We start from the raw sequence: 17,430 nt of genomic DNA, 5'->3' as shown, positions 1-17,430 counted from the left end.
CACTATTTGATCAACTGCCTCATGGAGTTGCACAGTACATAAAAAATCATGTAACTAAATATATCTTTACAACTTGTGAATGATGCTGTGGAAGAAAAGTAGCTATGAAAGTTAACGGTAAATTTTTGTGAAATTGGAGATTCAAAGATGATTTGTCTGAAAAAATAACATTTAACCTGAAACTTGCAGGATAAATAGGAGTTAGCGTTTTTGTTTTTTTTTTTGGTGCCATGGCTCAAACTCGGGTCCTTGCGCTTGTGAGGAAGGCAGCGGAACCACTGAGTAAAATCCCCAGCCCTAGGAGTTAGCTTATTTTTTCTAAATGTTAACATAATCAAGTTTTGAGTTTTTGTCCAATATCAATATCATGCTCTCTAATATAGTATGTGGGTTTTGAAATCCATTCTTCATGCCCCTTTCCACTCATTTTTTTGAAATTGAAAAAATGCTTGCTAATTACAGTGTCATGTTAATGCCTAATTCTTTAGTTGACATACAATTTTTTGATAATCACATTTGCAAGTTCTTTCAGATTCTTAGGTTATTTGGACCTCAGAAATGAACTAAGCCTTAGCTGAGTAAAATAAAGTGAACTTCTTGCCAGTTTTAATACTTAGAACTTAGCTAACATTTTTTAAACAAGTAACACATGTACAAAAAATTCTACCCATCTGAAATGTACAGCTTGATGAAAAAATTTTATAAATAGGCAAAACAGCTCCATCAGCTCCCAAATTAAGAAAGAAAACACTATCACACAGCCTTTTCCAAGGCCCTGCTTATTCCTAGAGGCAGCAATTACCCTGATTCCTAAAGCCATTTTGCATATAAGGAAAATATAATAATGTATCCTGTTTGTGTCTATTTTGTTTTGTTTTGTTTTTGTTCATCAAGTGAAGATCCTTCTCCCTAATAGAAGCAATAGAAGTAAAATTAGAATCAAGCAATTACTTGTTTATTGTCATCTGTTAATGGTGCACCATTTGCCCTTTGATATATAGGCCTTTACTTTTTCTTTTCATGCTTGATCATAACTTTCAAACGTTTGTAATAGTTTTGGTATATTCAGAAGCCTCTTGTTTTAAGGGCTATTTTAGTCCTTCTACTAGACATACAAATGAAAGCTATTCATTTATATTTATATTTGGTTATTTGTTCCCCTTTCTGTAATTTATAGAATTAAAAATTCTTATTTGTCAGAGCACATCTTTTTGAATATTCACCTTGGCTACATTAGAACCTCAGAACCCTGCCCCATTGCCCCTAACAAAACACCACCCCACCCCCAGCTAACATTGCTTTTCTGATTGCCATGATTACATTTCTGAAAATCCTTGTAGGACTGAAAATGAAATTAATCTCAAGTAATTCCTTATTTCACCTTTAAGAATTCCCTAGACTGGGTACTGTGGCACACACATGTGTAATCCCAACTACTCAGGACCCTGAGGCAAGAGAATGGCAAGTTCAAAGCTAGCCCGGGCAGTTTAGCAAGACACTGTCTCAAAGTAAAAAGGGCTAGGGGTACAGCCCAGCACTACCTGGGTTCAGTCACCATTACTGGTGAAAAATAAATCCTTGGGTAAGCAGTAAAAACTAACTTCTTTTTTAAACAAGCCTAGACTTCAGGCAAAGTTTAGTTGATTTTGATGATTCTACAGAGATGTGGAGAGCCCTTTAAGAGAAGATTCCTCTACTATTTATGGTCAGTGTCTGTCTCTGATTTCAGACTTCCTGTAACCATAGCTCCATTGAGGAGAAACTCACAGTGGTACTAATGTTGAGACTCTTGAAAATACAAGAGAGCTAGTACCCAGTGTTTTATTAATGAGCTCTGTCTATTTGAGAAATTGAACTAGTACGTCTTAGTTATTTTTCTTGTTGCTGACTCAAAATACCCAACACCCACAAGTTAAGGGAGGAAAGGTTTATTTAGCTCACATTTTGTAGGAGTTTCAGTTTATAGTTGGCTGGCTCCAAGGCAGGGTGGCATGGCAGGGGGGCCCCGCAGAGGAGAAACAGTTCATGCTAGGCGGAAGGCAGAAAGGCAGCAAAGCAGTGAAGTAGTGAGGAAGCAAGCAGCAGCAAGTGCACTCTTTCTGTCACTCATATTCTATCCAGGCTACATGCCCTTATGGCGGATGGCACTCACACCCAGGATGGGCCTTCCTGTTTATCCGCACTCAGAACTATGACAGACCAATCAGTGGAATAATTTAGTAATCACACACTCTTAATCCCAGCATCACACACTCTAGACCCAGCCACCTCTGAAAGGCCCCACCTATGACTACGTGAGGCTTTGGCGGAATATCTAGACACAAGCCATAACACACACAGTGTCATAACACCATCTGGTAACTCACTTCACCCCATAGGAAGTTTTTTTGACTATTTTATTTTTTTTTAGATTGTATGTTTCTAATGTTAGATATGTAGCTAATACTCATTAAATGCTAGTATTCAAAAATTAAATTGAATTATTTCTTAAATTTTGTACTTATATTTAAATCACTTATTGAAGTTTCAAGAAAATACTATAGACACACAGCAGTGCTGTTCAGAATTCTTGATCTGTGAGAAGTTAGGGAACTTGTGCCAAATGGAAAACAAAGTACTGCTTCCTTTATTAAAGAGGCTTTTCTGAGACAAATGGAAAGATACCTCATACTTATGTATTGGAAGAATTAGTATTATTAAAATATCTTAACCACCCAAAGTGATTTACAGATTCAATGCAGTGCCTATCAAATTCCTTTGAAACTTTTCACAGAAATGGAAAAAACTATAAAATTGTAAAATTTGTATGAAACCATGGAAGACTTTGAATAACCAAAGTGATCATAAGCAAAAAGAATAAAGCCAGTGACATCACACTATTGGATTTGAAAAATTTTAAAACTAGTGTATAGCAATCAAAATAGCGTGGTAGTGACATAAACACTGACACATAGACCACAAGAACAGAAGAGAGAGCCCAAAAATAAATCTGCATGTTCGTGGTCAACTGGATTTTCAACAGTCACCAAGAACATGCAATGGGGAAAGGATAGTCTCTTTGATAAATGGTGTTGGCAAAACTAGATATCCCTGTGTGGAAAGAAATTATGCATACCATATGCAGAAATCAACTTTAGTGGATTAAAGACCTAAACATAAGACCTGAACCTGTAAAACTACTGAAAGCAGACTTCAGTAAAAAATTTTGTAACATTGACATGGGCAGTTATTTTCTGGATATGACCCCAAAAGCACAAGCAGTGAAAGCAAAGTAGACAAATGGCATATTGAACTAAGAGGCTGCACAGTAAAGGAAATAATCAATAGAGTGAAGATACATTTCATGGAATGGGAGAAAATATTTGTAAACCACACATCTGACAAGGAATTAATATCCAAAATATGAAAAGAAGTAAAATAACATAAAATCAAGAGAACAGTCTGATTTTTGAAAAAAGGCAAAGGTCCCAAATAAACAGTTCTTTAAAATAAACAAAGCACAGAAATGGCTAACAGGTATATGAAACAATTCTTGTCACTGATCATCAGGGAAATTGAAACTCACACCTGTTAGAATGACTGTATTAAAAAGATAATAAGTGTTGGCAGGGATATGCAGAAAAGAAAACTTATACATGATTGGTGAGAATGTAAATTAGTATGGTCATTATGGGAAAAGGTGTGGAGGTTCCTCAGAAAATTAAAAAATATAGCTGTGATCAAAAAAACTTCATGACTGGTAAATAACAAAGGAAATTAAATCAGTATGTCAAAAGATTATTACAGTCCCATGTTTATTTGTAGCATTATTCACAGTAACCTCAAACTTAGTAGTCTAAGATTATTTTTCTTTTAAGCCGTGAACAAATGTTTGATTTTACTAAATTGTGCTTCTGCATCTAATGAAACTGACATATAAAATAACTGATTTTTCCCCTATTTACCTTATTTTCTTTCTTTTTGATTTTTGTGAGTATATGTATATGTACATTTTTTCCCTTGAATTGGTTAAATTGCAAGCATGGTGCCCCATTACCCTTAATATATCACTTCATATTTCGTAAAAAGAGAAAAAGTCATGCTTTCCCACATAGCCACAGTGTACTTATCGAATTAATATAGGTAAAATTCTATCATCTCATCTGTAATTAATACAATTCAGATTTTGCAGGTTGTTCTCAGCAATATCCTTTGTAAGTCAGAGATAAAGTCCAAGCTCAGACATGTCATTGTCATGTTTCTTCAGTTTCCTTCAGTCAGAACTGATCCTTTTTCTTTTACAACTATATTTTGAAGAGTACAGGCTTGCTTTTTGTGGAATAGCAAATTTGAGTTTGTCTGACTTTTCTGTTTGTTTATTTAGGTCAGGAATACCACAGAAGTGATGTTGTTTTCTCAGTGCAGCAAACCATGGAGCATAGAGTGTTGATTTGTCTTTTACTGCTGGTGATATGTTTTATCACTTGGTCAAGAATGCCATCTTCCAGATTTTTTGGGGTTTTTTTTTTTTTATGTGGGAACCACTGTGTAAAATATTGATGGGTGGATTTAAATATTTGTAAAATGCTTTAATTTAAAAATAATTTAGAATTGGCTATTTCAGTAGTTCTAAAAAATTATATTGTGATATAAGTAGAAGTTAGTAAACTAATGAAAAGCATACACAGGCATTTATTTAAATATGCATGCCTTATACGTAGCACCAAAATTGGTGGTGTACAGATAAGCCAGGAAGATTCAGATATATATATATTTCTAGTTTACATTTTCTATTTGACCTGAATTTTATCAGAAATATTAATACCTCTTCAATAACTGTTATATTCAAACATTTTAATAAATATTACATTGAACAAAAGCCAGGTGTGGTGATGTGCATCTGTAATCTCAGCTACTTGAAAGGTTGAAGCAGGAGGATTGCAAGTTTGAGGCCAGCCTGGGCAACAAACTGGTAAAACCCTGTTCCAAAAAGTTTTTTAAAGGGCTGGATGTGTAGCTCAGTGCTCCTTGGGTTCAGTTTCCATTACCCCACCCACAATCATGTATGTGGGTAAAATATTAGAATTATATCCTTTGAAATTTTAACTTCAAAAGGGTATTGGAAGTCATTAAGTAGGTCTTTTGATGTAATTTATGTCTATTTCATAGCAATCAAAACTAAAAACTCAGAGAAAATTGATGACTTACCTAGAGTTACATAATGCATGAAACAGCACAGGTTGCTATTACAAATAATGAAATCTTATCAAATGTTAAAATTGATTTACTAGTAGAGAATTGTTGTTTGTAAAAGCCAGATAACAAGAGTTACACATTCCCTCTGGCTTGATTCACCAGTGGTACATGCATGACTGTCCTATTGGGCAGCTTATACCACTGGTGGTACAAACAGATCTAATCACTTTTTTTTTTGAACCAGGGATCGAACTCGGATCCTTCTGCTTGCAAGGCAGGTGGTGGAACCACTGAACTAAATCCCTGGCCCCAGATCTAATCACTTTTATTGGTCTTTTTACTAATAAAATTAATAAAAGCCACCCAATGGGACAGTCATGTGTGTACTACCTATGGCTCAAGCCTCCCAGAAGTAAGACATATGAATTATGCCCCTGGGTGAATGTGTTAAATCTGAGATGATGGCAAGTAAGTAACGTTTATTTTAATGAATTCACACTCCCCACATTCCCAGCAAGTATACATGTACACAATGTAATACACAACCCTTGAACTTTTCCTGTTAAATTTGCTTCTTAATAAATTGCTCCAGGCAACTGTTAGCCATAAGTAGATTAAGATGACATGTTAGTTGAAATGTATTTGCTATATGCTGATAATAATACTGCGTCCCCAAATTTAAATTCTCAGTAAAGATTAGGAAGTAATGTTAATGCTTAGTGAAGTGTGTGTGTGTGTGTGTGTGTATGTGTGTGTGTGTGTGTAAAGGCTAGACTGTTAGCCAGTTAATTTTGTTACCAAAGCCAGAATTTGGCCATTACATTAATTTGCAATTCATACATTTAATTAATATTATCTTCATATATTCAATATTTGTTTCATCATTGCTGAATAAAGATGAAATAATTTTAATAGATTTCTCACTAACAACAGCCTTCATGAGTTCTTAAGCATTTATTGGTTGCCTTTTAGAACAAAAGAGATGAACACTTACTGAAAAAGAGAAATGTTCCCCAAGAAGAAAGTTTAGAAGATTCTGATGTTGATGCTGATTTTAAAGCAGTAAGTGACCTTGTTTTCATAAAGTATCTTTAAAATCATTTTTATAGTAACCATGAGTTTCATTTTTAATATAAGACCAATTTTATGATGATAATTAAGGCATAATCAGCTTTTAACATGTAGAATATTTAATAAATGTGGTTTTGCTAATAAACTTTACTGAACTATCTTTTTTTTTTTTTTAAGCAAAATGTAACACTAGAAGCTATATTGCAGGTATGTTATTAATCTCAATTTGAAGTGTTTTGAAAGTGCTCGCTTCGGCAGCACATATACTGAAGTGTTTTGAAAGTTTTTTGTTTTTTTTAAAATTTCTGAAATTTACATTTGGTGTTGCAGAATGCCACAAGTGATAACCCAGTGGTCCAGTTGAGTGCTGTCCAGGCAGCAAGGTAAATACTAATTTTTCCAGAGGAGGAATCATGTTTGTATGTATGTATGTACATATTTAGGTTTTTTTGTTTGTTTGTTTGTTTTCTTTTTGGTACCGGAGATCGAACTCGGGTCCTTGCGCTTGCGCAGCAGGCGATGAAACCACTGAGCTAAATCCCCGGCCCTATATTTAGGTTTTTTTGAGACAGGATCTTGCTATATAGTTCAGGCTGGCCTTGAACTTGCAGCAGTCCTCCTGCCTCAGCCTCCTGAGTGCTGGGATTACAGGCTTGTGCCACCACTCCAGGCCCATAATTATGTTATATTTAAAGTGTTTTAGCTGATAGTCCAGGACAGAGATGGCAGACCTTTTAGAGACTGCCCAAACTGCAACCTAAACACTTACTTATTGCAAAATGCCAACACTGCAATTAAACTTGAGTGCTGAGGTTTTAGTTGAGAAAAAAACAACTGTTGCTGGGTGTGGTGGCACCTGCCAGGTATCCTAGTATTCAGAAGGCTGAGGCAGGAGGATTGCCATGAGTTTGAGGCCTGCCTGGGCTACATAGCAAGACCCTGTTGTCGTCCGTCCCCACCGCCCCCATCCCACCAAGCCCCCGAAAGCTGTTATCTGGTGCTGAGCTGCTGGGGTGAGAGGGCTCTGCATGCACACTGTGGCATGTGTGCCATAGGTTTGCCACCACTTGTCTAGAAGTACATTATTATTTGTATTCATAGTTAGAAAATATATAGCAATTAATTTCTTATTTCTTATTTTTACAGAAAACTGTTATCCAGTGACAGAAACCCACCGATTGATGACCTAATAAAATCTGGGATTTTACCAATTCTAGTCAAATGTTTAGAAAGGGATGATAAGTAAGTATGGATTTAATTCCCTATTCACTTTTTCAGTTAAAATTTGTGATTTTTTAAAAGTATGTTCAATTTGGTTTTTGATTTATTTATTAAGTTTTATAATTATGTACTTTTGTGTAATTTTCTTACTCTGTGATCATAGTTAGCAGACATGAAGTACTTATATTTTTAATTTCTGAAGACTATATTTTGTAAAAAATATTTAGCTCCTAGGAAATACCTGTTTTAGTTTATCTCAAATAACACTCTTAACGCTCTTTATTAAGGTGATTTTTTTTAGCAGTAATAATGTTGAAACAACCCAAATAGTATTTGAGTCACCCTTTGGTTATGAGTCTATATATAGATTAATCAATATAAAGAGTTTCCAGATGTAAGTGGCTCTTATATACCTGGACTATTCCAGCTGATCACTGATACTCTGTGTAGTCTTTAATAGAACTCCAGCCATGATTAATTTCTGATATCATTCTTTTTGTTTGGAGTAGTAAAGGGGCAGATTGTACTTATGAGAAGGGGATAATTGCCTCTTGGTATCTTTTTTTTGGTACGGGAATCGAACTCAGGACCTTGCACTTGCAAGGCAAGGGTGGCACCACTGCTTGGTATCTTAAGGTACTGCTTCACTTCCATTTGTGTTTAGAGATACCTCAGGGGTGTGTCTCAAACTTCATCAGTTTGAATTAACTGGGGAGAATAAAGTGGTACCTTGATTAATGAACTCAATTCTTGCTACAATTTTGATCAAAAACCAAACTGAATGAGAACTGAATCAAATTTCCCCATAAGGTCAACATTGAACCTAACCATTGAATTTGATTTGGTTCTTATCCAGTTTGGTTTACAACCAGAATCGTGAAAGAATTAAGTTTGTAAACTAACATACCACTGTATAAGCTTGAACTCCAAAATGCTTTAAAATAAATGCTATTTTTGTATTTAAGAGCATTTAGACTGAAATTTGGATGTTTTGCTAAATGTTGCCCAAGGAATTTTCGGTAGACCAGGTAAAAATTGTGATATATAACTTTTGCCACTAGGGGTTGTTAGTATTTGAAAATACTTTCTGCTTCCATCTTGTGTCACATCCCTCTCCATTGCCTACATGTACACCGTTAATGCTTTTTAATACTATTGTGTTTTCCATAACAAGGTTCATTTAAATAAAAGGATAAGTTTTATTTCAGCTATTTAAAAATAAATTCTGTCCTACCTTTAGAGCCCCCTTTCTGTTGGTCCCCCTTTCTGTTTTTTTCTTCTTTTTCTTTTCAGCCTTTGGCATAGACTCATTTGTGTGAGAGTATCTGTGAAATGGAATATATAAAGAAAAGTACTCTAAAATATATACAGCTTAATGAATAATTATAGAACAGAGACCAGTATAACTGCTACCCTGAGCGAGAATAAAAATTGCCAGTGGTTTAAGTAAAACTTTATGGATTTCTTATGGGAAGTTGTATTACAGTGTACAAGACCATAGACTTTAGACCCTGGTTTAAATCCAGGGGTTGTGCTGGATGTGGAGATGCACATCTGTAATCCTAACACATAGGAGGCTGAGGCAGGAGGATCACTGTGAGTTTGTGGCCAACTTAGGCTACATAGTTCAAAGCCAGTCCGAACTACATAGCAAGACCCTGTCTCAAAAAACCCCAGGGGTTGCTGTTGACCAAAACACATGGTTTTTGAGCCTCAGATACCCTATCTGTAAAAATAGGTGGTTGTGAGGAATGGAAATAATCTGTACAATTTAAAGTTCATAATAAATGTTTGTTTGTTGTTAATTTGTTCATTTATATTTTTTTATGTCTTCTTTCATTTGACATGACATCTCAGAAGACTCCCTGGCTTTTTAATTTTATTTTTCATATCTTCCCATTTTCTTGTTTATGGCCCCTATTTCCAGTATTTTGGTAAATCAGCTAAATAACTCTTTCTTCTTCCAGTCTAGGGTACCATATACCATTTATTTGTCATCTTTCCTTTTATTGTCCATTTATTTCTTTTGCTGGCTGTTTGTCCGCCTTCTCTGGTTTTCACTTAAGGGAATTCATATTCTTTTATCTGTTTTTCCTAACAGTGTATATAATTTCCTTTTATTTCTTTTGTGAAACCAGGGATGAAACTCAGGACATTGCGCTTGCCAAGCAGGCACCGGTGCCACTGAGTTACATCCCCAGGCCCCCCACCCCCCTTTTTTGGTACCAGGGATCAAACTCAGGACCTTGAGCTTGTGAGGCAGGCGGTGGCACCACTGAGCTAAATCCCTGGCCCTCCTTTTAACAGGTCTTTTATCAGGTCTCTCCAGGTTTTAACTTAAAAAAAAAAACATTCTTCTAAGATTATTGTCATTATTTCCCTTTTCAATAGCACTTTGTCCTTAGTATGTCTATAGAATAAGTTATAACTTCCAAAGCCTAGGATTTGAGACACCTTCCTAACTCCTACTCTTCAAGGACCCGAGTTCATTCCCCGGTACCAAACCAGACCAAAAACACTAACTCCTACTCTTCAACCCTAGCACACACACACACACACACACACACACACACACACACACACACACACACACACACACACACACACACACACACACACACGCACACACACACACACACACGCACACACACACGCACACACACGCACACACACGCACACACGCAGCCTGTATTTTTTTATGTCTTCATAGCTTCACTCTTCTTGATCCTAATCCTTATTATCAGTGTACATTAAAAGTGTTCTGCCTGTGATACTTATTTTTTAAGCTGTCCCATACACACACGCATGCACAGATTGAGCCCAGGACTTCCAGCCCTTTTTATTTTGAGACAGGATTTTGCTGAGTCACTAAGTTACCCAAACAAGCCTGAAACTTGTGATCATTCTGCCTCAGCCTCCCAGAGTGCTGAAGTTACAGGCCTGTGCCACTACATCCAGCAGTGCCTGCCTTTTTAAACCTGTCTTTGAAAACCTAATACGCAGCTTTACAATAGCTTCAGTATGTAGTATAGATGAATATTGGAGTGGAGTCAGATGGCATCATAGCTTTGAGACTAGCATAGAGGCTGTGGCAGTGAGTGACTCAAGTGATGATGAGGGCTTCAGGTAGCACAGTGATATTAAGGATGAATCTGGAGTAAGAAATATTTAGGAGGTAAAATTATCATGACTCTCTGATTAGATGTTTTGTCTGGGAGAAGAGGGAGACGAGACATGGTGATTGGCTAAATGTTTCAAATAGCAATGGACATAAAGAGGTTTATAGTGACTGGCTTTAGAAGGCAGTGAGATACGCAGGTAGAGAATTGTGGCAGGCGGTTGGTGTAAAATTCAAGACAGAGATAGTCATAAATCTAAGGTTTATAAAGTTTGGAGGTAGTTATATATCTAAAGTAAGAATTTTTCTGGGTGTTGTGGTGCACACCTAGAATCCTAGCACTTCAGAGGCTGAAGCAGGAGGATCGCTGCAAGTTCAAGACCAGCCTGGGCTACATAATGAGTTCAAGGCCAGCCTAAACTACATAGTGAGACCTTGTCTCAAACTACTCCCCCCAAAAAATTAAAAATTAAAAACTAATTCATTATTATTATTATTATTATTTTTACAGTCCTTCATTACAGTTTGAAGCTGCTTGGGCATTAACCAATATAGCATCAGGAACTTCTGCACAGACTCAAGCTGTTGTACAGTCCAGTAAGTCAGTTAAATTCCTTACTGTATGAACTTTTAAAAAAATGATAGCAGGGAAGTGCTTTGTTAAAAACTGAATTTTATCTTATAAAATTTCTAAAATGTAATTTTATTACTTTGATGGTTGATATCTTTTACATGGCTATCAATCCATCATTAAATAGTTTAAATTGTGCTTACCATAAGAGTGGCTTACAGTTATTTGATGTGGTGACAGAAACTGACATATCCCTATAATAAATTTCCAGTTTGGTTTTAGTGGTAACAGCAAGGGAACAGATTTTAGAATGGGGCTTTAATAGAAATTTGAAAGTAAATTTTAACAAAATCTTTTTTTTTTTTTTGATACGGGGATTGAACTCGGGTCCTTGCACTTGCAGGGCAGGCAGTGGAACCACTGAGCAAAATCCTCAGCCCTTGTTTTTATGATTTATTTCTTGACTGTTTTCTATTTCTGATAAATGATACTGGTCTGATATTTTACAGAAGTGATAAGTGAAATTATAAAAATGGGTCAGTTAAAACTTCATATGTTGCTGGTGGGAATGTAAAGTGTTATACCTGCTTTGCAAAACAATTTTTCAGAAGGTTAAACATAGTTGCTGTGTGACCCAGCAATTTTCTTAGGAGAAACCAAGAGGGATGAAATATGTCCACACAAAGAGTTATATACTGGGCTGGGGATTTAGCTCAGTGGTTCTGCCGCCTGCCTCATAAGCTCAAGGTCCCCAGTTCGATCCCTGGTACCCGCCAAAAAGAGTTATATACAAATTTTTATAGCATCACTATTCATGAATAACCCAAATGTCCATTATCTGATGAGTGGGTAAACAAGATGTGTATGCAGTGGAATACTGTTCAGAAGTCAAAAATGAAGTACTGATGCCTGCTACATCATTGTACATCATTGATGAAAAACATACTAAAAGAGGGAAGCCAGGCAAAAAACTACATTCAGTGTGTATTGGTCACTTTCCATTTCTGGGACAAAATACTTGACATGCACAACTTCAAAGAGCAAAGGTTTATTTTGGCTCATGGCTGAAGGATGTGGTAGAGGAAAGCTGCTCAACTCATGGCATCAGGGAACACAGAGCAGAAGAGCCAGAGAAGAGATGTATTCTTCAAAGGCATGCCCCCAGTGACCTAATTGCTCCGATAGGGCCCCACCTCTTAAAGGCGCATTAAGCTATAAACTCATCAGTTGGTTAATTCATTGATGAGATTGTTGCCTTCATCTTCTAATTGCCTGTCTGGACCCCACCTCTGAACATTGCTGCATTGTGGATCAAGCCCTCAATACATGAGTCTTTAGGGGATACTTCATGTTTACACCATAACATGGTGTGATTTAATTCATCTGAAATGTGTAGAATAGGCAAATCCAAAAGACAGAAGCATTTATTTAATGATTGACAGGGCTGGGAAAGTTGGTAGCAGAGGAGTTAAATGAGTGATGGCTGCAGATTTGAAATTTTAGCGGGGATGATAGCAGTATAAAATTGGATTATGGCAGTGACTGTGCAACTCTGTATAAATACTAAAAAATATTGTATTATACACTTGAACTGATAAATTCTGTTTACAGTATGGATTTTAATAAGAACATCAAGTAAGTAATATAAATAGTACACAGATAAACTAAAAATATCCTAGAGGTAACTCAGATTTGAAATTTAAGAAGTGATCTAGCTTATCCTGGAAATGAGTATAGGCTTATGTAAAGAGTAAGAATTACACACCTGTAATCCAGCACTTTGGGAATCTGAGGCAAGAGGATTGCAAGTTCAAGTCAGCCTGGGCAATTTTTTATCAAGACTTAGTCCCAAAAACTTTTAAAAAGCGCTGGAAATGTAGCTCAGTGTAAAGGCTTTGGATTCAATCCCTAGTACCTCAAAACCAAAAATATATATATAGTCATGGATTATTTAAGATATAAAATAAACCTTATGAGGTTTTTGTTTTGTTTTTTCCTGGGATTGAACCAAGAGCCTCACATGCTAGGCAAGTACTGTGCACTGAGCTACTTTCCCAGCCCAAAGAAATATACTTTAAGATTACATGTTGGGAGTAGGAACTTTTTTTTAAGTGAATTATAAGAATGATTTTGTGCTGCCTTTTTCCTTTCTTTTTTTGTAGGTAATGCTATAATAGCAACCTTTTAGATTCTCATTTTATTGGGGAAAATATTGAAATTATTTTTAGGGTAAAGATATCCTTGCCATATTTATTCATCTAATGAACTATAATGGGGGCAACAACAATGTGCCAGACTCTGTAGTTAACTTATTTAGGCTGAAATCTATAAACTCTTTAGCATTTTGCTAGTGTAAATACTCGCTTTTCTTTATTACAGATGCAGTACCTCTTTTTCTGAGACTTCTTCATTCACCACATCAGAATGTTTGTGAGCAAGCAGTATGGGCTTTGGGAAACATTATAGGTAAGTTGCACTTAGATTTAAAAAGTCCAGTTGAGAATCTTAATTAACTTTTTTTCTACATTGGCATACATTGCATACTATGTTTCCTCTGAATTTAATATAGGTTGACTACTCTTATAAATATTAACTTAAGGTGATATCTCATAAGTGTAAAAGGTACACAGTTTGAATCAAGAATGGTAGGTTAAATTTGTGTTCCTCAAATTAAAATCTGGAGAAACAACACTGGATGCCTTTGAATAGTGGTGAGGAAACATAGAACATCAGTGTCCCAACATGAGCCATTGCATACATTTCAAACTTTCTCATCCTGGATGTAATTTTTTTTTTTAAATACAATTTTCATTTCTGTAGGTGATGGTCCTCAATGTAGAGATTATGTCATATCACTGGGAGTTGTCAAACCTCTTCTGTCCTTCATCAATCCCTCCATTCCCATCACCTTCCTTCGGAACGTCACATGGGTCATTGTAAATCTCTGCAGGAATAAGGACCCCCCACCGCCTATGGAGACAGTTCAGGAGGTAAATGAAGAATTGTAAAGGCCAGATGGTATATTTTCCCTATGTTTATGCTTTAGGGATTCATACACAGAGAATGAAATAATGCATATGCTGATTTCATTGCAGGTATGAGACTTTTTAAGTAACATACCATATTTAATTATACTCCTGTGAAACTAAAGTTGAGTGTCTTACACATGAACAACTGTCAGTTCATTTTAATGTTTATTTTTTAAATGACAGTTATAAAAAAATACATACCAAATATTCAAATAGAAAAATGCAACACAAGAAAAGAAATGTAAGGAAGAGGAAGAAAAAAATTTCAAAGTTTTATTACTGCATTGCTTTGTTGGTATAATACTAAAGGGTGGGATTGCTACAAATAAAACTAGTATACGTATATGCAAATGTTCTTGAGTGAATTTGCCCTAAGTCTGATTGATTTCTGACAAAATTAGTGTTCTTAAAAGTGTGACATACTTCATTTTAAGTCTACTAATGAAAACAGAGTAAAAGCATTTCTATTTACAGCTAATGTCTAAATGGATCTGAGTATTTTGAGGTTTTAAAACTCCTAGGAGGGTTGCCTAGCATGTGGGATGCCCTTGGTTCAAGGGTAGGAGTGTCATACGTTTTTATTCACTTGATTGTGTAGAGAAATGTTGATTATGTATCTTTATAATCCACATCTTTAGCCAGCATCTGCTACCTTTTGTTGTTATGCAAGGGTGGTACCCTGGGAGTGATTTAAAAATAAAAATGTCTTCTAGATTTTAAAAAGAGACCTGTAAGGGCCAGGGATTTGGCTCAGTGGTTCCACCACCTGCCTCAGAAGCCCAAGGCCCTGAGTTCAATTTCTGTACCAAAAAAAAAAAGAGAGATCTGTAAGGCCCGAATTCAACAAACAACTATTATATTTTGTAATTTTCTAAAGTAAAGTCAAAGCTTTAATATTTCCCAAGTACCTTATTAAATAAAAATGTTATTTTCACTTTAATCAGGTGAGACAATGATGACAGTTTTAAGAGTAACTTTTCTTACAGAGTTATAGTTATGTACTTGCATCACCATTCTTTTCACTTAACATTTTATGTTTTGAGATTATTGAAAACAGGTTTTTTTTTCCTTTAAGGTACATTAATCTCTGCTAGATTTACTTGAATATTTTGATTGATCATCTGAAAATATGCTTTGAGTTTTTCAGATTGAATTTATTGGATTTTCATTTTCCTAATAGATATTCAAACAAATTTAACATTGTCTTTCTTTCCTACAAACATATTTATTACTTTTTGTGTCAGTTATTTTTACAAAGACATGTCCATCAACTCTAGTGTTATTCATTGTTTATCTTCTTTCCACAGATTTTGCCAGCTTTATGTATCCTCATATATCATACAGACATAAATGTAAGTATAGCAGAAGTTAACATGTGTAATTTGTTCTTGATGGGACTGGAACGGTTTTTAAATAAGTGTCACACTGTTTTATCAACTTGTCAATCTTCTACAATGTATAAATAGTTTTTGGAAATTGAGTTAAGGTTAAATAAGATTATAACTTAAATCAGCAAAAACACTAACTTTAGAGATGCTCCCAAATATGTAGCTAATTTTTGTATAGTAGTTCCCTCTTGCCCACAGTTTCATTTTCTACAGTTTCATTTAACTATGGTCAAAAAATATTAATCAGAAAAGTACAGGGCTGGGGATTTAGCTCAGGGGCACCGTGCCTGCCTCGAAAACGCAAGGTCCTGAGTTCAATCCCTGGTACCCCCCCCAAAAAAAAAAAAGGAAAGAAAGATAATAATGTACATAGTGTTTATTGAGAGTTGAAAATGTGCCACACACTGTTTTAAACACTTTTCATGTTAATTCTTTTAATTCTTAACAAAAATCCTATGAGATTGGTACAACAAAAATCCTGTGAGATTGGTACTGTCATTTTCTCTATTTCCATTATTTACTAATATGGATTTAGATAAAAGGAGTGAAATAGTTAAATAACTTATCTAAAGTCATGCAGCTGGCATGAGTAGAATTTTGTCAAGTTAAAGTAATTTCAGGAACTCAAGGAAAGATGGTAAGGACCCAGGAGAGTACATAGAGGTTTTAGAGAATACATTATAAGTAAATAATAACTCAGTACATTAATTTGCAGAGCTTTGAATCTTTATCTTGTAGTGAGTGTGGGGTCATTGAAGATTTTTTGTAGAGGAGCAATACATGTGTTACACACAGGTATAGTTATCTGCAACAAAAGAATAGTAAGAGGAGGGCAATTTTTGAGTGTTATGAGATCGAGTATAACCTAGAACTTTCCAGGAAGCAAAAGACGATACAGATGTAGGATTTATCAGAATCTAAGATATTGATTAAAATATGGACATTGAATAAAATTGCATAGGGTATGCTGTACTTCAGAAAGGGCTAAAAATAGAACTCCCAGGAATTCCTTGCATTTGAGCAGTGGAAGCAGGAAGAATGAGCAAAGGAATTTATGAAAGTAGAGTGATGAAAACATAAATTATGAAACATAAAAGGGAAAATATAAGACAAATTTATCAGATTCTAGATAATATGGTTTCTTGGCTACCACTTTAGGTTATATATTTTTTTTTCTATAGCTGATAGAGAACTAAAGAATAAATGATCACATTTATATTTTGAATTGATAACTCATACTACTGAAGGACAGAATAGATTTTAGGGGAGATTAGAGTTAGTAAGGCAGACAGGTGGTAGTTTTGTGGTAAGGATAAGAAAAAGTTAGGGCCAGTGAATAGAGCTGAGACATTAGTAATAGGAAGGCTAGGAGAGATTTGAGAAATGCTTGGATGATAAATTTGCTAGATTTGATTTTGTTGGTGAGAGAAAAGAGACAGGAGTAATAGCTTTCTAACTTGGATTTTAGAGTAAGATGCAACAGAAAACACGAACAGCAGCAAAGAGAGGTGTAAAAAAACAATGGAATGAGTTAAGAATTCATGAAGTGATGACTAGTGAGAATGTTGGAGAAAGGGCTGAGTTGGGATCTGGAGACATTTAGGTGGGTTTTGGATTTCAGTATGCCTTTGTGGCATTAAAGCAAACCTAAATATTGACCCTTAGATCTAGAGGGGAAAGATGACTGGTTCAGGTCAGTTTGTGTTTGTTTACCTTTCTGTTGTGTCGCTTAAAGTTAATTTGCTATCATAGTAATTTTGGAGTATCTGGTATTCTTGTCCTTTTGAAGTTATTCATTCATGGCCTGAGATGACACAATTTTCACTGTCAGCCAACATCTGATATAAATTGAGTTTA

At 35.4% G+C, this 17,430-nt stretch overlaps 1 protein-coding gene across 4 annotated transcripts in view; it reads left to right on the top strand.

Moving 5' to 3' along the window:
* Window positions 1-17,430, top strand: part of Kpna3 (karyopherin subunit alpha 3) — a 58,781-nt gene that overhangs the window by 30,716 nt on the left and 10,635 nt on the right. For all 4 annotated transcript variants that reach the window (XM_004844152.4, XM_087197352.1, XM_087197353.1 and 1 more), the window contains 8 exons: window positions 6,148-6,237; window positions 6,424-6,453; window positions 6,577-6,629; window positions 7,393-7,488; window positions 11,097-11,182; window positions 13,536-13,622; window positions 13,977-14,146; window positions 15,493-15,537. In XM_004844152.4, coding sequence (XP_004844209.1) covers window positions 6,148-6,237; window positions 6,424-6,453; window positions 6,577-6,629; window positions 7,393-7,488; window positions 11,097-11,182; window positions 13,536-13,622; window positions 13,977-14,146; window positions 15,493-15,537 — 657 coding nt within the window. The remainder of the gene's footprint in view (window positions 1-6,147; window positions 6,238-6,423; window positions 6,454-6,576; window positions 6,630-7,392; window positions 7,489-11,096; window positions 11,183-13,535; window positions 13,623-13,976; window positions 14,147-15,492; window positions 15,538-17,430) is intronic.

Source organism: Heterocephalus glaber, unplaced genomic scaffold (assembly GCF_053883595.1).
Source record: "Heterocephalus glaber isolate CG9 unplaced genomic scaffold, H.glaber_assembly_v1.0 deba00001666, whole genome shotgun sequence".
In the NCBI taxonomy this organism is placed as follows: Eukaryota; Metazoa; Chordata; class Mammalia; order Rodentia; family Bathyergidae; genus Heterocephalus; species Heterocephalus glaber.
This window is presented reverse-complemented; position numbering and strand designations above follow the sequence as displayed.